This window comes from Xiphophorus couchianus, chromosome 11 (genome assembly GCF_001444195.1).
Source record: "Xiphophorus couchianus chromosome 11, X_couchianus-1.0, whole genome shotgun sequence".
Classification (NCBI taxonomy): domain Eukaryota; kingdom Metazoa; phylum Chordata; class Actinopteri; order Cyprinodontiformes; family Poeciliidae; genus Xiphophorus; species Xiphophorus couchianus.
In genome coordinates, this window is record NC_040238.1 from 25,315,238 (window position 1) to 25,334,210 (window position 18,973).

Consider the following 18,973-nt stretch of genomic DNA (forward strand, 5'->3'; position numbering starts at 1 on the left):
TCCAAACACACATCAGTTAGGTACTCGGAGAAGTTGTACGAATGCGGTGTGTTACACATTGGTTGCTCAACGAGAGGAAGTTGCAACAAAACAACCTGCTATATGGGAAGTGTTTTCTGGTGGTTTCATTTCCTCTCGATTTGAAATCATAATATCAATGTCATCAACAGTCGGTTCATTGGAAAAGGAAGAAAACATGTGTAGTGGTTGAACTTGTGCATGGTTTTGTGGTGCATCGTAGGGCTGCAGAGTAGACTTGTTGCAACATTCTCATGTTAGTCCTTAACATTGCAACATCCTTAATGGGAAAGAACTGTTTGCAATGCAGTTTTTAAGATGTTAGTTGAATTCAAAGTTTCCTGCCCAATATTTTTGTGTGTTCGATGAAGACTCAGTTCAGATGTTCATATCCGATGGTGATGGAAGCGACAGAGATAGAAAAATGGAAAGCATTGCAATGAGAGGGGAAAATGTGTTGGTTGCAAAAGCTAGTGCCATTGCAATATTCACAGTAAAATCGCAAACCACATGTTAAACTATTAGCCTTTGGGCATACTTGTTGGATCATTTAGGGCACATATTTCTGTTCTGGTCTGCTTCCCAGATACTGCTGTGTTGGTGTTTTTGTGAGACAGAGAGAAATCCTTATCAAACACATTCATATTTTTATTATAATATATTTTTTTAAAAGCCAAGATCAAGAAAGTGGCGTCAAGGATTTGGACTTGCTTTGCAATATAATAAGCACACTAGGGCTGAAACAATTAATTGAAATAATTGTCAGCTAATTTATTAATTGACTAATCGTTAACTGGTGTGTACAGACTCAAAAAAGGAACTTTGCTTAAAAATAATAGCTTTTTTTAAGAGCAGTAATTAAGCCAAAACTGTACAATATACATATATTTTTACATTTCAAATAGAACACCATTGTCTTTAAATATGTTTTACCCAAAACTCCTCAGGTGGCATAATTTTAACTTTACCTAGTTCAAATTCACTAAAGGAGTGCTATATTTTTTAGGCAATAAATATTTTTATTTAAAAGTTTTATTTGCATCTATTGATCTTCTATAAAAATAGGGTTTAAGTTTTTAAATGAAAAATATACTAAGCACCTACTAAAATGGTTGCAACTGTTTTTTAAAACGTGGCAATAGATTGGTTATCTACTCTAAATTATGTCACTGAATCAGGAAGTCAAAAATAAAGTCCTGATGTGTTTTACTCAAGCCTTCAGTTATACTTTCTCTTGATTTTCCAAGAAAACGTGTCTTCCATTATAGTGACTTAAACGCCGCAGATCATAACGTCTGTAATATTTCGCAGAAGCACATTGAGTGTGGAGCTGAGTTGTCTAGAGAAATTTCCTAACCCACTGTGGCAGATTTTTGTTCAGTCTGACATGTCTCCCTTTCTGCCCCAGCTCCAAAATTTGGGAATCAATCCAGCCAACATCGGCTTCAGCACCCTGACCATGGAGTCTGACAAATTCATCTGCATCCGGGAGAAAGTGGGGGAGCAGGCCCAGGTTGTGATCATTGACATGGCCGACCCCAATACTCCGATCCGGAGACCCATCTCAGCCGACAGCGCCATCATGAACCCCGCCAGCAAGGTCATCGCACTTAAAGGTACGACGCTAGTAAATATGCAGATTTCTGCTGCTTTAGAGAGACGTGTTCTGCCAGAATTTAAGCATAGATTTCTAATGTTGCTATTTTTAAAAACTGCATTAAAACTTATGTTCAATGTGAAGTTATTGGTTTTGCGTTTTCAGAGCATGTTCAGTTTATTCATTAAGGTCTGTACACATGCAGCTACTTTAGTTTTCTGTCATTAAATATATTTTATTGGCCATTGTTTTTTTTAAACACTAAACATTTCTCATGAAGACTAAAATAGCATATTTTTATTGTTTTTGTCCAGCTGCTATGATTACTTTGACTTTTTTTGTTTTGTCTTTTTGTATGTTCATTTTTTTCTTACTGCTTTCTTATGTTTGCAGACGGTGAGTTGAAATTTCAATACTTAATGTGGAAGGGAAATCCTGTTTAAAGACAAGTAATTCTGAGCAAACCAAACTTATCTAAAAATATTTCACTCTGATTGTTTTTGTTTTTTTTTATATTAAAGCACAAATACCATTGAGGACATTTCTGTCAATTTTTAAACCTTTAACCCAGGTTTGCTCATTGTGTCTTTATCACCTTCAGTAAAACTTATTTGTAAACAGGATTTAGCTTTCACAGCCTTACAGCTTGCTGGCATTCCATCATTTTTATATTCAAAATGATTTAGAACATGTTCATGTGGTATTATGGGTAAGAATAATTTCATTTTAATCCACGTTTCCATTTGAAATCTGCGTGCTTATCCATCTGAAATTGAAATGACACATACTTGTTTTCACTCGTCTTCCAGCTGTGCTTAATGTATGGTTGTTTTTTTTTTAACCGAGTTCAGATGTTTTTGTATATTTGTTTTATAATTTTTCTAATATTGGTGACTCAAATTTGTTTTTAAGTTGAAGAACAGAGATGTTATATACTTCTCTTGGACTGCCATATCTTGCTAAGTTTTTTTGTTAGCAGTTATGATCAGTGAAGCTGTCCCATAACTGCTATCCCATTTTTTAAAATAAATAATTCAATTTATTTAAAAAAAATGTTTTTTATTCTGTTTAGATCTAGACTTTTTCTTTATCAAGCGATTTAAATCGCAATATGCAAGCCAAAAAATACTGATTTGTAGTTTTATTTGTGGTGTTAAGCGTTGTGTAGACACTAAATAGGCCTAAGGATTAAGAACTTAAAAAAAAATATTATTTAGAGGTGGAAAAATAAATCTAAATCTGACTTAAGAGAACGGACCACAAAAAAACCTAGAAATTAATATCAGCCTGGACAAGCCCAAATACTGCATTTCTTATTGTAATTAGGGTTTAATATGGAAGTTGTTGTGGTAAAGTATAAGGTTTTCAAGATAAAAATGAAGAGGATTTGACATTTTTTAAAGAATAGAATTAAAGTCCTTAATTCCAGGTTTTCCTCCTGTGCATCATAAGACTGGTGGACCACCAGGCTTTACTTGTGCCCCCACCAACCTAAGCATTACTTATTTTATTTTAAAGTCTTTTTAAAATGTTTGCATTTTTTAAGGCTTTACAGTTGGTGTACAGGTTTTATTCATCCAATCTTTCAATAACACATAATTATCAAGTGATATTTTCAAATTTCCCGTCTACTTTAAACGTTTTTTTTTGTTTTTAAAACTCAAACACAACAGGGCGCTGGATGAATGACTGCTTAGCATCCAAACACCATTTCTGGGGGAAACCTTGAATTCTGGTTTCAATTTCTGGCCTTATATGCTTATATACACTTAGAATTTCAATAGTAGGTCCTAAATTTTAGGACTTTTATTTAATCTTTTTTTTTTTTTAAATTGATGAATGCTTTTCTAGTTAATTTATTCCATGACTTGTAGTACTAATTCGAGTTATGTTATAAAAAATTAACTGTCAAAACTACAGAGCACAACACAGGAAAGCAGTGGGGCCTTGTTAACATTTAGCTCAGACATCCAGCCTTCTCGGCAAAACATGAGAGCTCTGCTTCATAAACTGGCAAATTATGTTAAGACGATTCAAATCTGAATGTTTCTGCGATAGTATTCATTACCAGTTCCCATAGTAGTTTGTCTTTATAACAGGGATTTCAGTAGTTTGCTTAAAGAAGTCATCATAAAGGAAACGAATCCAAATACTTTCTACGGAAAGGTTGGGTAGTCTAGGTGTGTAGGGAAAAGTCATATTTAACATCCTTACTTGGCTTATTTGTCTCTTAACAAACTGAAATGTGTTGAAAGTAATTTATTTGTATAATTTCATGCACATACCCTACCCTGACATTTTCAAATTTACAATAGATAAAACAAATTACCTTTGTCGTGTAGTAAAAAAAAAAAAAGTCAAACCATTGTGTACCATTTAGAGGGAGGACTCTGATACATTATGTGAAGTTTACTGAAATATAAGGGGAGAATGAAATTAATACTAAACAATACATGCAGTACATGTAGGGGCTTAGATCAGTTTCTAAGCCCCTTGCTGATTATACATTCTAGTGTCGGTCTAGTAAAGGCCCTTCTTTCTTTCCGTCTGCCTTCTCTTCAGTGTATCATTTTGCGGTGTGAGCCCTAACCTGTTCATTTAACTACACTTGACGGATTAACACAATGCCTGTGCACAGGTGCAACTACTCCTTAAGACCCCATTAATGCTTGCTCTCTAAAATGCGGCTGCCTAATCAAGCGGTCCATTCAACAGAATGCTTATTGTACTCTGATTTTATGGCTTTGTGATGACGAAGTAATCTCGATGGCTGTGAAAATGCATTTGAGTATTTAATAAGCAAACAAATATCACACTGCTTTTTTAAAAATGAAGCTTAAGCTCACTAAATTAATCCCAACTAATATAACACACAGAATGCAGGTGAGTGAACCTTTTGTATATAATATTTTAATGTCTAGTTCACACAGTTTCATAAGAATAACTCGTCGTTGTTAGGTTCTTTTGTCTTGACTAAAGGTACAAAACTTGTACACCTTTTTAAAAAAAGCGTCTTTCTCTTGTTGTTCTGCTGTTGCGTATTTTTCTTGATGGCTTTTTTGACATAATCACAATTTAGTTACTGAGAATGAGTCACACTTCTGGCCAGTTTATTGAATATTTGTTTTTCTTATTTCTTAATATCAGAACTTTGTCAATCAACAGTGCATCTTTAATCTTTTGAAAATAAGTATAAAATTTGGCAAATTTTGGTTACAAATATATATTTTTTCTCAGACATCTTGTAGACATTTCTTAGAATTGGAGCATGCATTTTCTTTAAGTATAAATTTGGTTTGCATATTTACTATTGGTATAGCTTCTTTGGAAGTCAAATGTTTTTTTTCTCCTCCCCAATTTCCTCTATTTTTCAATGCTCCTCTTGCTTGATTAGGTAGCTTCCTACTGCAGCATGTTTGGTATCCCCCTGTCTATCACTCCTGCCATCCTTACTCAATGATACTTTAATTTAAATTTGGTGTTTCTTTTGCAATAAATCCAACGTGTGTGTGTGTGTGGAATGATGATGGAAATGCATCAGAAACTCTAATGTTCTCTTTGGGCCTGGCTCCTGCTTTTATCCTCTTCTTCATAGCGGCCAAAACCCTTCAGATCTTTAACATTGAGATGAAGAGCAAGATGAAAGCACACACCATGACAGACGACGTGACTTTCTGGAAGTGGATCTCTCTGAACACGGTTGCTCTTGTGACTGACACCGCTGTTTACCACTGGAGCATGGAGGGCGACTCTCAGCCTGTCAAAGTTTTTGATCGCCACTCCAGCCTGGCAGGCTGCCAGATCATCAACTACCGCACCGACGCCAAGCAGAAATGGCTCCTTCTCATTGGTATCTCAGCTCAGGTAATGTAACAGGGTTTTGTTTTTTTTTTCTTCTTCTTTTTGGGTGGAGGGGGTATTGGTTAATCCTGGCAATAACAAAACTTGGCAGTATTTTAGAATAGTCAAACAATTTTTTAAATCTTCCTCCCATATATGCAATTTGGTAGATTTACAGAAATACTAATAAACTTACAAAAGAGCTTTACTCAAAATTATGGATGCACTGATCCACTTTTTTCACTTCCAATGTCAACATGAGGTTTATCAGCCGATACCAATCCAATACAGAAAACAGTTCTGAAGTGACTAAAAGCACTTTTTTGAACAGACATAAATGTACTGATTTACAAATTTATGTAAAAACTCTGTGCCAGCACAGAACACTTAAATACACCAGTAGCTTCACAAGCTTGGTCAAACAGGTGAAAACAACACAGTTCAGTCAGTTTGATGTGTTCAGTCTGTTCAATTTTATAGTATAACGGAAAATGTAAAATAAACTGACAGTGTAGTCAGCAACACTTTCTAAAGCACTTTCTGAATCAAGTGATTCAGAAAATGCTATTAGAATTTCTAAATATAATGTAAAATAACATGGTATGACATTACTTGGAGCACAAAGCATAGAATGAGACTGAACCTTGTGGCTCAGGCACATTGTCACAATCCAATCCAATCTAGAATTTATTTATTTTTCCCCCCAATATTGGGACTGATACAGATATTAACATCTGATTAGTGCATCTCCAGTCAAAATGCATTTGAATGGATGTTAAAGGCACAAAAATTGCTCAATTGAATTCAAGTTGTGATCTGAAGAGAAAATCCCTGCAAACACTCAGCCTTGCCCTGTTTGACATTTGCACAATATGCGCAAAAAATAACATTTAGAAATATCTGAAATGTCCACGAATTTTCTTTTTTACTGTTGATCATATTAGTAGATGTTTACAAATGTGTGTTTGTGATTACACTCATGCTTATGTGTATATATTATTTTGTTTTGCAGCAAAACAGAGTGGTGGGAGCCATGCAGCTCTACTCCGTTGAAAGAAAGGTTTCTCAGCCCATTGAAGGCCATGCTGCCAGCTTCGCCCAGTTCAAGATTGAAGGAAACGCAGAAGAGTCAACTTTGTTCTGCTTTGCTGTGAGGGGCCAGGCTGGAGGAAAGGTGATCATTTACTCATTCTAGTTGTATGTGGGAGGAAAAGAATCAATGAACCAATAAATTTAATCAAGTTCTTTTTTTTTTTTTCTTTCCCCGCTTGTCCTAGCTGCACATTATTGAGGTGGGAACCCCACCAACTGGTAATCAGCCATTTCCAAAGAAAGCAGTGGATGTCTTCTTTCCTCCTGAAGCACAGAATGACTTTCCTGTGGCCATGCAGGTTTGTTTCATTAAGAACAGCAAAACAAGCATTACTTGACATGCCAGTTTCTGGTATAAATTCTTTTTTTGTTGCCGTTTTTTGTTTCATTGGAAGGGAAATGGTTTAATTTTGCTTTCTTTTGCAGATAAGTGCAAAGCACAATGTGGTTTTCCTCATTACCAAATATGGCTACATCCACCTGTACGACCTGGAGACTGGAACCTGCATCTACATGAACCGCATCAGTGGGGAGACCATCTTTGTCACGGCGCCACATGATGCCACCTCAGGCATTATTGGGGTCAACCGAAAGGGACAGGTGAACTTACCCACCAGTGACTGTTGCATTGATGTTGACCCAGAACATGGATGCTCAGTCATATTATTGTGACTGTATATTTCTGCTGATGACTACCTACTGTTCATTACAATCCATCAAAAAATATATCGTACACCTTTCGTTTAATTTGCGGCGACGTAAACGAATGTTTCAAACGTCGTGTTGTGACATGGACCTCTGAAAGAAGCTCCTGCTTTGTTTGTCATCACGAGGCAAGCTCAGACTCTGCCAGGAGGCGCTCTAAATAATCCATGAGCTAGTGTTTCTCACACACACAGGGAGTGCAGAGGGTTGGATGTTGCCGTGTGTGTAAAGCAGAACCAGCGAGGAGAACTGGATCCAGCCAGCTGATTAATAATGTTCCATTCAGGCCACACACCACATGAATAATTGAGTGGAGGGAGGAAAGTTGATCTGAGTTGTGGCAGACATGCCTGCATGTAGGGGCAGTCATGTATCTGTGTGTGTGCGCTTGAGTCACGTGGACATGTACGGAGGCAGTGATCTGATAAGAAATAGGCCACTGCTTTGGCCTCTAGTGCTAACAGATGCATTGGTTAGCTTAGCAACAAAATCTGGTAATCTGATATCTTTAATGCAGGGGTGTCAAACTCCAGTCCTCAAGGGCCACAGTCCTGCGACATTTAGATGTGCCTCTGCTGCACCACACATGAATAGAATAATTGGGTCATTAGCAAGGCTTTGGAGAACTTATCTACACAAGGAGGATGTGATTAAGCCATTTCATTCCAATGTTTTGTACCTGTGGCACATCTAGAAACTGCAGGACAGCGGCCCTTGAGGACTGGCGTTTGACACCTGTGCTTTAATGCAACACTGCAGTGCTACATTCAATGTATAAAACACTTCTTTACATTCAAGTGTCTTATTCATTCCCCATGCTCTTGTATTTTATGCATTAAGTCAAAGATTTGTTAGTACTGCTGGGAAAAGAATGAATAATAGATTAAGAAATTGTTTTGCCAATTGAAGTTGGAAATCTTTATTACTGTTTTTCTTCCTGTATTTGACAGAGTTCTAAATTTTTAGCCAGCTTAGGAGTAACTAGTGTTTTTGAGATCTGCCCCTAAGAGAAAATCAGTAATTTAAGAAGCAGAAACCCAGATGGATCCCAGATAGTTATAAAATCATGTGGGGAAAAAATTGTGATGAAATGCAGTCAGTAGTGTGCCATTTTGGAAGTGAAAGAACATTTGAAATCATGAATAAGCTTCATATTAATGTTCAGCATTGAGTGCCCTCAGCCTTTCCCTCAGCCTTCTTATTGATTTTCCACACCAGAATCTCGGTCGTTTTTCTTCCCCCTCTTTGCTTTCAGCATATTTCTGCTTTACTATCTGTGTCAGTGAACGTCTTGTGCACTTGATACTACTGCTCATGTTTCATTTGATACTTGCTGCTCTGCTGTGTATGTGCTCTCTAGTATCTGTATTTTTTCCCTTTATACATCTGATCAGTAAAATACTTAAACAGTGGAGTACTTCATGTCTGACTGTTCCCATACATGCATTAGCTCCTCTACCATCCCTTCAACCCTGTTGTTCCTGCTCCTTTAATTTGATCTTTTCTTTCAGTTGCCTGGTCACTCCCCAAAAAAACCAATTTAGATCAGCTAATTTTTCCTGGTGATGATTTACAGCACAGCTTACAGAGGGAAGGAAACTGCCGTTTTAAGCTAAACAAAGTTATTCACATTTCACTTTTTTCTTTTTTTTTTCTTTTTTTTTTTGTCTGAAGTTTCATTTTTGGTTTTCTTTATGGTATAGATATGACCTATACTAATCACTCCTGAAAACTCCAAATCAGTTTTCCTTTTTTAGTTCTGTATTTCAATGGACTTAAAAAAGTCTTCTGACCCAGGTGCTGTCTGTCTGTGTGGAAGAAGAAAACATCATTCCATACATCAACAATGTGCTGCAGAATCCAGATCTCGCCCTCCGCCTGGCTGTCCGCAACAACCTGGCTGGAGCTGAAGAGCTCTTTGCACGCAAGTTCAACAATCTGTTTGCTGCTGGCAACTACTCTGAAGCTGCCAAAGTTGCTGCTAATGCACCAAAGGTATTTTTTATTTTTTTAAATTTGGCTGTAATTATTCCAGCGTTTCTTGTGCTAGCCCATTGTTTTCATCTTCAGTTCCCTTCTGATTCCATTATTTGTCCTCTTTCAGGGAATACTTCGCACACCGGACACCATCCGCCGCTTCCAGAGCGTTCCCACTCAGCCGGGCCAGACCTCTCCGTTGCTGCAGTACTTTGGTATCCTGTTGGATCAGGGCCAGCTCAACAAGTTTGAGTCCCTGGAGCTTTGCAGACCCGTCCTCCAGCAGGGACGAAAGCAGCTTCTGGAGAAGTGGCTGAAGGAAGACAAGGTACTTGAAGCGTTTTGCTCAGCCTGCTCTCACACACAGGCGTTTCCTGCCACTTCCTGACTTGCTTTGTTTACACAAACGGCTAGCTTGTTTATGAATGCATGAGATCATCTGATATTCAAGGAATTCATGCACTTTAAAACTGAGGCTCCATCTTGGATTCCTCAACAGTAAATAACTGACTGCTTTGGGAGTGAAATGGTTTATCTTTAAATGTAATATCTTAATGGTTTTATAATTCTCTAGATTTCTTCCCTTGCATTACAATGTTTTATAGAAATCCAATCTAACTTCGTATGTCACTGCTCATTTCAGTTGGAGTGTTCAGAGGAACTGGGCGATCTGGTGAAGGCGGTGGATCCGACCTTAGCCCTCAGCGTGTATCTGCGGGCGAATGTCCCCAACAAGGTCATTCAGTGCTTTGCAGAGACTGGTCAGTTCCCCAAAATTGTCCTGTATGCCAAGAAGGTACGAAATCTACTTTAGATTCTAACTAAACCTGACAGATCAAAATAAGGTTTTATTCTCATTGCATTTAAGGTTTGATTTGATGAGTATTTCTTTTTGAAGGTGGGCTACACCCCAGACTGGATCTTCCTGCTCAGGAACGTGATGCGCATAAACCCAGAGCAAGGCCTGCAGTTTGCACAGATGCTGGTCCAGGATGAAGAGCCATTAGCAGACATCACACAGGTCAGAAGGAACTAGTTTTGCCATTTGCACATGAACATAATTAATCCTAACTTGACTTTGAAGTAGTGTGTACCACGTAATCGAGTAATGGTGCAGGATACAGCAGTGGAATTCAGCTATCTTGTAGTATAAAGGAAATGCACTACTTCCTTTACTTCCAACGTCTGCAGAATCTCTGCAACATAAACACAAACTGCTGACAGAGCATCCTGTGTTTCCTAAAGTGCTGTACAGGCAGATGAAGAGTTTAGAAATAACTTAGTCATGGACACTTTACAGTCTTTTACATCCAGTTATAGTATACGTTTGTCTACATATTCTATGGACTCGCATGCAAAAATATTTTTCTGATGAACACAATAATTTTTTTTCTAAATCTTGGTTAAACAATTTTTGTCTTCATTTATTTTTTTTTCTTTAAAGTCCTTTATGCTGAGCAGGATTTTTTTCTGGGTTTTTTTTTCAATTCTTTCTGAATCTCATTGCTTGGTAAGATATGAAAAGTTCTGAAATTGGCTCCGATACTGTCATGGAAAAAAATGAACAGAGTTCATTCAACAAATATTTTCATAAAATGTGAAGGGAATGTGCTTGTTTGTTTTTTGTTTTTTTAAGATTTCTTGTTGGAAATGCAATAGGAATGTTCACTGAAGTTGGTCCTCTTGCAGTGAAGAGTTTAGTGGCTGAGGTTGGGATGCATTTAAAACTTGGTGAAAGTTGAAAGGTGTTTTTTTTATTTTTTTTTTATTATTTCTTGTATTTTGTCTCATTTCAAAGGACTTCCAGCAATTTGTCCTACTAAACCCAGAGGCGTACTGTACTTTACAATCTCTTTTGAAAAGTTTTCAATGTTTACACTTTTAAATGGATAAAAATGCATTATTACCTTGTATAATTAGTGGTGGTTGCAGATTTTTATCCATCCGCATTTTTTTTTAAAGAACTCACCTTGTGTGTCTGTATCTGCTCAGATTGTGGACGTTTTCATGGAGTACAACCTGATCCAGCAGTGCACCTCTTTCCTCCTCGACGCTTTAAAGAACAACAGACCGTCAGAAGGGCCACTGCAGACTCGCCTGTTGGAGATGAACCTCATGCACGCCCCACAGGTGGACCGGTGTTCATTGTCAAAAAATGGTAGACACCGTACAAAAAAATGTTTGTTCTAATGTTTCTGTTGTGCCTGTAGGTTGCTGATGCTATCCTTGGTAACCAGATGTTCACACACTATGACCGCGCTCACATCGCCCAGCTGTGTGAGAAGGCTGGTCTTCTTCAAAGGGCTTTGGAGCACTACACAGACCTGTATGATATCAAGCGTGCTGTGGTGCACACACATCTCCTCAACCCTGAGGTAGAATCCTTTCTTTGTCAGAACAACTGTTTGTTTATTTTTTTTGGGTGGGGGAGGCTTTATCTTTTTGTATGAACAAACCGAACAAATGTTCTTCTACTCCAGTGGCTGGTGAACTTCTTCGGTTCGCTGTCGGTGGAAGATTCAATGGAGTGCCTCAGGGCCATGCTCTCAGCTAACATCCGCCAGAACCTGCAGATCTGTGTTCAGGTGGCTTCCAAGTACCACGAACAGCTCTCCACTCAGTCTCTCACTGAGCTCTTCGAGTCCTTCAAGAGCTTCGAAGGTGAGAACCCAGGCTTATGGCATCCTGTACCGTTGCCATCAGTACGCCATGATTCACTTAGTAAAACGTTCAATTTCTTTCACTTTCAAATCTTATTTTAGTTGGCATTAGTTTTATTCAAACCTTTAAAACCTGCCTCAATCAACTGTAATTGCCTGGCGTGAGTGCATTAGTAGGACAATGGACTCAGTCACACCATATGAGATCATGGTTGCTCATTTTTATGCTGGTGTCTGATGTATTTAGTGTTTGAAGTCATGGATGTTGCTTATGGACTTGAATTGCCTTTCTGTCCCTCAGGCTTGTTCTACTTCCTGGGCTCTATTGTGAACTTCAGTCAGGATGCCGAAGTCCACTTCAAGTACATCCAAGCTGCCTGCAAGACCGGCCAAATTAAAGAGGTGGAGAGGATCTGCAGAGAGAGCAACTGCTACGATCCGGAGCGTGTCAAGAACTTCCTCAAGGTGACGTTTTAAAAACATTTTTTATTTGCATCCGTTTTTTTAAAATTGTGTATCAACAGTCCTGCACACACACGTTAAAGGTCCACAGGTTAATGATCAGAGTGAACGAACTGGCTCTAAGCAGTTTGCTTGTATCTCTTCTAAATCTTGACGGTGGTGAATTTTCTTTCTTTGCTTTGCTTTTCTGCTTTGAAATGGCAGGACATGTATCAGGTAAACCTTCCCTTCACCCTTCTCCACCTCAGGATCCTGATTTGTTTTCCTTTCTCCTTGTCCCTCTTCTCTTGAAACATGGAAATGAAACCTGCCTTTGTATGGAGGCGTATATTTGTATACACCACAGTCCATACACTATGAATGCAGTATAGGTCATGTAGTGCTAGTCAGTTGGTTGTGCTGCAATTGCAGTCGCTCGTAGCTAGCTAGCAACCTGTGCTTTTGAGTTTTTGATATCTAACATGTTTGAAGCAAAAATAGCAGTAAAGGATAAACCCTGTGCTATCAGGTTGGAGTAGATGGAGTTATAGAAGTTGTTATGCATGTTACATTTTACTAATATCTCCCCTTTCAATTTGTGACACACAGGAAGCCAAACTAACTGACCAGCTGCCGCTCATCATCGTCTGTGACCGGTTTGATTTTGTCCACGATCTTGTCCTCTACCTGTACAGAAACAACTTGCAGAAATACATCGAGATTTATGTCCAGAAGGTGAGAACCACGGCAGTGACATTTTACCAGCAGCCACAATCCTTGTTTGAGATACTTACTGTGGGATTTGTGTGGCAGGTGAATCCCAGCCGTCTCCCAGTTGTCGTCGGAGGCCTCCTGGATGTGGACTGCTCTGAGGACGTCATCAAGAGTCTGATCCTGGTCGTCAGAGGACAGTTCTCCACGGATGAACTGGTTGCAGAGGTGGAGAAGAGGAACAGGTGCTCTAACAATGCACACACATTAGCTTTCTTTACTCAACTCTGAAGATGGTTAAAGGGATTCCATGAAGTTATTAGAAGTGGTTCATTTTTCCTTATTTTTAACTATGTAAAGCAAAAACTATTGCACTTGAGTTTTGGGTAGAACATATGTACAAACAAAGGTGTTTATCTTTAATGAAAAATGTATATATTTTTTGTGCTATTTTGGCTCAATTTTATCTTACTGGGTTTTATTTCCTAATGGAAGTGCTTTTTCAGTCTGTAAACTCCAGTTAATAATTAATCAATTACTAAATTAGCTGCCAATTCAATTGATTCATCATGGTTAATCAGATTAATCGTTTCAGCTCCACTCTTGATGTTGTTCTATTTGTCCCAGACTGAAGCTGCTGCTGCCCTGGCTGGAGTCCCGCATCCATGAAGGCTGTGAAGAACCTGCTACCCATAATGCTCTGGCAAAGATCTACATCGACAGCAACAACAACCCGGAACGCTTCCTGCGGGAAAACCCGTTCTACGACAGCCGTGTGGTGGGAAAGTACTGCGAGAAGAGAGACCCTCACCTGGCGTGTGTGGCCTATGAGCGGGGACAGTGCGACCAGGAGCTCATCAATGTGAGGATACATTTCATTCATTCTTATCCTGTATCCACACGTTTTTTTTCTACATCAGACATAAATGTGAATTTTCTTTTCTCCCGTCAGGTTTGCAATGAGAACTCTTTGTTCAAGAGCTTGTCTCGCTACCTAGTGAGACGTAGAGACGCTGAGCTGTGGGCCAGTGTGTTGCTGGAGAGCAACCCCTACAGACGGCCACTCATTGACCAGGTAGAGTCTGAACACCTGACAGTAAAGCTTCCTTCCTACCTTCTCCTGGTGCTTCTCTCAGACTCCGTTTCTGTCCTCAGGTGGTCCAGACGGCTCTGTCGGAAACCCAGGACCCTGAGGAGGTTTCGGTCACCGTCAAAGCCTTCATGACTGCTGACCTGCCCAATGAGCTCATTGAGCTGCTGGAGAAAATAGTGTTGGACAACTCCGTCTTCAGTGAACACAGGTAGGGATGTTCTTCACCTCAACTGTTATCCAAAAGTCATAAATTCATTAAGGCCTTAAAATGTCTTAAATTAATTAAAATAAAATGCAATTTGGCCTCAAATACATTAATCACAGGCCCTAAATTTTGTCATGGTGAAACTATTCAATCTCATATATCCTATGTAGTTTGTTTTTTTCTCGCGGGACTTTTCTGTCAGGCAAGTTTGAGTTGACGTCTTTATTGGGTTATTTATAACTCTAGGCATTTGATGCTACAAGTAACTAGCTGCTAATACACCCTTGATAGGTAGCTAGATTTTTATGTCCATTGTGCAAGTTTAGAACCAATTTGTTATACTTTGTGCAGTTCTCACAATTAAAAGTCTTAAATTTCTTTATAGTGGTCTTAAAGTCTTAAATTTGAGTTGGTGAGGTCATTTATGCAGGTTTCACCGCTTTCAGATTTACTTGACCCAAAAAAGTGCTAATCGTCTTTTTGTTTTTTTTTCTCTCTCCAGGAATCTGCAGAACCTTCTGATCCTGACCGCAATCAAAGCCGACCACACGCGTGTGATGGAATACATTAGCAGGCTGGACAACTACGACGCTCCTGATATCGCAAACATCGCTATCAGCAATGAACTTTTTGAGGAGGCGTTCGCCATTTTTAAGAAGTTTGACGTCAACACCTCAGCCGTGCAGGTCTGTACTCTTAAAATCGCATAAATGTTTGCCTTATTAACTAAAGGAGGCTTACAATTGTTCTCTTTCTTTGTTTCCCCTCCTCCTTAGGTGCTCATCGAGCATATCGGCAACCTGGACCGGGCCTATGAGTTTGCAGAACGCTGCAATGAGCCTGCTGTGTGGAGCCAGCTGGCCAAGGCTCAGCTCCAGAAGGAGCTGGTTAAAGAAGCCATTGATTCTTACATCAAAGCTGACGACCCGTCTGCATACATGGAGGTGGTCCAGGCAGCTGATAAGAGCGGTAAGTAGGATAATCTAGAATAAGTACAATCTCACAGAAGCAGCCATGTTGAACCTCGTGTTTAAACAATCAACTGGTTCCCTTTCCAGCAGGACAATAAGCACACAGCCAAAACTAAAATATATATTTTTTGGGGTTAACTTGGTCCATCATGTAAATATGTTTCCAGGTAACTGGGAGGATCTCGTCAAGTTCCTCCAGATGGCTCGCAAGAAGGCTCGTGAGTCATACGTGGAGACAGAGTTGATCTTTGCCTTGGCCAAAACTAACCGCCTGGCCGAACTCGAGGAATTCATCAACGGACCCAACAACGCTCACATTCAGCAGGTCAAGCTTGCTCCGACACACGACACAGTCTCCCTTCTTTGCCCGATCCACATTTAAACCCTGGACCTTTACGCCATCGTTTTCCAGGTCGGCGACCGCTGCTACGACGAGAAAATGTACGAAGCGGCCAAACTGCTTTACAACAACGTCTCCAACTTCGGCCGCCTGGCTTCCACTCTGGTGCACTTGGGAGAGTACCAAGCCGCTGTGGACGGGGCCCGCAAGGCCAACAGCACCCGCACCTGGAAGGAGGTGTGCTTCGCCTGCGTGGACGGCCAGGAGTTCAGACTGGCCCAGATGTGCGGCCTCCACATAGTGGTGCATGCTGACGAGCTGGAGGAGCTCATCAACTATTACCAGGTAGGTGATGTCAGACTTATTTAACCTTTACGCTTCATTATGAAAGCGTCCTTATTAGAGATGCACTGATACGATATTAATATCTGCATCAGCCACGTTTGACCAAAGTAGTAAACCTATCTTTTTTTTTCAGTTTATTTTACACTGACTAATTGAGCTGACTTGCATGTCTGACTAAGTTTGTGAAGCTATTGGTGTATTTAAGTGTTGCTATAATGGCCCACAGTTATCAAAGTTGTGATCAGTACATTTATGTTCTTTTTTTTTTTTTTTATTAAATGCCGCAAGTAAATTCAGCACTGTTTTCCTGTATCTGCTTGATATCGGCCGATACTAAACCTGCGATGTTTGTATCGGAAGTGAGAAAAGTGGATCAGTGCGTCCCTTACCTTCATCCTCACGTCTCCCTCAGGATCGCGGCTACTTTGAGGAGTTGATCACCATGCTGGAGGCGGCGCTGGGCCTGGAGCGCGCTCACATGGGCATGTTCACAGAGCTGGCCATCCTGTACTCAAAGTTCAAACCCCAGAAGATGAGGGAGCATCTGGAGCTGTTCTGGTCCCGAGTTAACATTCCGAAGGTCCTGAGAGCGGCAGAGCAGGCGCACCTGTGGGCCGAGCTGGTCTTCCTTTACGATAAGTATGAGGAGTTTGACAACGCCATCATCACCATGATGAATCACCCAACAGACGCCTGGAAGGAGGGCCAGTTCAAAGACATCATCACCAAAGTACGGCTTGGTCAGATTGAGAAATATCTAAATTTTAGTCGTCTTGGAGTGGATTTTCTAAAAACCTTTCAATCTGCATCATGTGTAGGTGGCCAACGTAGAACTGTACTACAAAGCCGTCCAGTTCTACCTGGAGTTCAAGCCTTTGTTACTGAATGATTTGCTGATGGTGCTCTCACCTAGACTGGATCACTCTCGTGCTGTAAACTTCTTCGCTAAGGTACTTTGAAGCTGATAAACACACACCAAGGTCCAGTCGTTTTTCTGAGTTATATGTGCCATCAATGTTGAACGTGTGTGTGCGTGTGTTTTCAGGTGAAACAGCTGCCTCTGGTCAAGTCATACCTCCGCTCAGTACAGAACCACAACAACAAATCTGTCAATGAAGCACTTAACAACCTCTTCATCACAGAAGAGGACTATCAGGTGAGTTCGACTGACCTCACAGTGTGATTTCGGTTTATTTTTTAAAAAAATTCAACTGTTAAGCTCAATTTGCCGCTCGTTTCAGGCTCTGAGGACGTCAATAGATGCCTACGACAACTTTGACAACATCTCGCTGGCCCAGCGCCTGGAGAAACACGAGCTGATTGAGTTCAGAAGAATCGCTGCCTACCTCTTCAAAGGCAACAACCGCTGGAAACAGAGCGTGGAGCTGTGCAAGAAGGACAAGCTCTACAAGGTGCTGCTTCTACTCGCTTTTTTCCTGGAATTAGTTTAGGCGACCTTTGTACTGACCGTTGAGAAATTAGTTTTTTGGAAAAAGGAGATATGGACTGATTAAAAAAAAAAAAAGTCAAGGCAGCTGATCAGAACGCTGCTGCTCGCGTTCTGACTAAAACTAGGAAGATAAAGCACATTATCCCACTTTTAAGGTCCTCACACTGCCTCCTTGTAGCTCAAAGAATAGACTTTAAAATACTGTTGCTAGCTTATAAATCACTGAATGACTTAATGAAATAATGCTTTCAAGATCTGCTGTTGTCATACCTTCCAGACCAGTCAGGTCTTCTGGTCTACTCTGCTCTGCATCTCCAGAACCAAACATAAAGAGCCGTTCAGTTTTTATGCTCTTTTAATCTGGAACAAACTTGCAGAAAACTGCAAAACAGCTGAAACAGAGTTCCTAAAAGCCGAGGCTAAAAACCCACCCGTTTAGAGTTGCCTTTGACTCATAACTGGAACATTAATAAATACAAATAAACTTAATGAGTTTTTCCACGTCGTCTCTCTGATAGGACGCCATGCTGTACGCATCAGAATCCAAAGACGTGGAGCTGGCAGAGGAGTTGCTGTCCTGGTTCCTGCAGGAAAACAAGAGGGAGTGTTTCGCCGCCTGCCTTTTCTCCTGCTATGACCTGCTGCGGCCCGACGTGGTGCTGGAGACCTCCTGGAGGCACAACATCATGGACTTTTCTATGCCATACTTCATTCAGGTCATGAGGGAGTACCTCTCCAAGGTATGAGGGAAGACCTGTGCATTTATCAAAGCACCAGAACAGCAGTTTAAAAAAAAAAAACGAGATGCACCAATCGGATCAGGTGCTCAGTGGGGCCATTTAACTTTGATGTGCTCTGATCCAATATTGGTAGGTCAAGAACTATTTTTTTGTTTTTCCAATTCTAAAATACATTAAGACACAAAAACTCCCATGTTTTTTTGTTAAATTTTATTTGATTGAAATCTGCTAAATTTGTCAGAAGGTCAGAATCACCAGATCAGGCCAAACAAAATCAGAAAATCCTGATTGGTGCATGTCTTTAAAAAAAATACACCTTTTTAACATGTCAGAACTGCTGTCTTTAAATAAAAGGCGATATTTAATCTTGATCTCCTGTGCCGCACCTTTCCCCTCACAGGTTGAAGCGGTTAAGGAAAAGGTGAAAGCTGAACACGGTTTTTGCTCGGGAGATTGCAGCCCTTAGTGTGCATGGTTTTAGCTTTAACATTATCACTCCACTGCAGTGTTTTAAGAAATGCTTCAGTCCCAGAAGAAAACCTCAGAGATGTAGTGGAGAGCATAAGAAAAAGAGCTGGACATAATTCTGCTCAGCTGAGTGAAGTTTTGTTGAAAATTCACTTTAACAGTTTAACTATTTGGTGTAATTTTTAACTCTAGAAAGCCTAAAAAGAGCATTTTCTCCCAGAGAGTTGAGTAAAAGCTTTTGGGAGAGTTTAACATGGGTCTACTGCTAACTAGGACGCATGTCTTGTTGAAACATAGCAGTAGACAGTTGGAAGCACCTG

General features: G+C 40.0%; 1 protein-coding gene across 2 annotated transcripts in view; it reads left to right on the forward strand.

Moving 5' to 3' along the window:
- The window catches only part of cltca (clathrin, heavy chain a (Hc)), a 29,960-nt gene that overhangs the window by 8,289 nt on the left and 2,698 nt on the right, over window positions 1-18,973 (forward strand). The window contains exons 2-29 of one of the 2 annotated variants that reach the window (XM_028030707.1): window positions 1,427-1,634; window positions 2,009-2,011; window positions 5,211-5,479; window positions 6,468-6,629; window positions 6,733-6,846; window positions 6,974-7,147; window positions 9,050-9,247; window positions 9,357-9,557; window positions 9,873-10,025; window positions 10,128-10,250; window positions 11,222-11,359; window positions 11,440-11,604; window positions 11,710-11,890; window positions 12,191-12,354; window positions 12,940-13,065; window positions 13,144-13,286; window positions 13,669-13,903; window positions 13,994-14,116; window positions 14,197-14,342; window positions 14,842-15,025; window positions 15,116-15,308; window positions 15,478-15,635; window positions 15,723-15,995; window positions 16,408-16,725; window positions 16,814-16,945; window positions 17,041-17,151; window positions 17,237-17,407; window positions 17,964-18,185. In XM_028030707.1, coding sequence (XP_027886508.1) covers window positions 1,427-1,634; window positions 2,009-2,011; window positions 5,211-5,479; window positions 6,468-6,629; window positions 6,733-6,846; window positions 6,974-7,147; window positions 9,050-9,247; window positions 9,357-9,557; window positions 9,873-10,025; window positions 10,128-10,250; window positions 11,222-11,359; window positions 11,440-11,604; window positions 11,710-11,890; window positions 12,191-12,354; window positions 12,940-13,065; window positions 13,144-13,286; window positions 13,669-13,903; window positions 13,994-14,116; window positions 14,197-14,342; window positions 14,842-15,025; window positions 15,116-15,308; window positions 15,478-15,635; window positions 15,723-15,995; window positions 16,408-16,725; window positions 16,814-16,945; window positions 17,041-17,151; window positions 17,237-17,407; window positions 17,964-18,185 — 4,788 coding nt within the window. The remainder of the gene's footprint in view (window positions 1-1,426; window positions 1,635-2,008; window positions 2,012-5,210; window positions 5,480-6,467; window positions 6,630-6,732; window positions 6,847-6,973; window positions 7,148-9,049; window positions 9,248-9,356; window positions 9,558-9,872; window positions 10,026-10,127; window positions 10,251-11,221; window positions 11,360-11,439; window positions 11,605-11,709; window positions 11,891-12,190; window positions 12,355-12,939; window positions 13,066-13,143; window positions 13,287-13,668; window positions 13,904-13,993; window positions 14,117-14,196; window positions 14,343-14,841; window positions 15,026-15,115; window positions 15,309-15,477; window positions 15,636-15,722; window positions 15,996-16,407; window positions 16,726-16,813; window positions 16,946-17,040; window positions 17,152-17,236; window positions 17,408-17,963; window positions 18,186-18,973) is intronic. The other variant, XM_028030708.1, reaches the window with a different exon arrangement.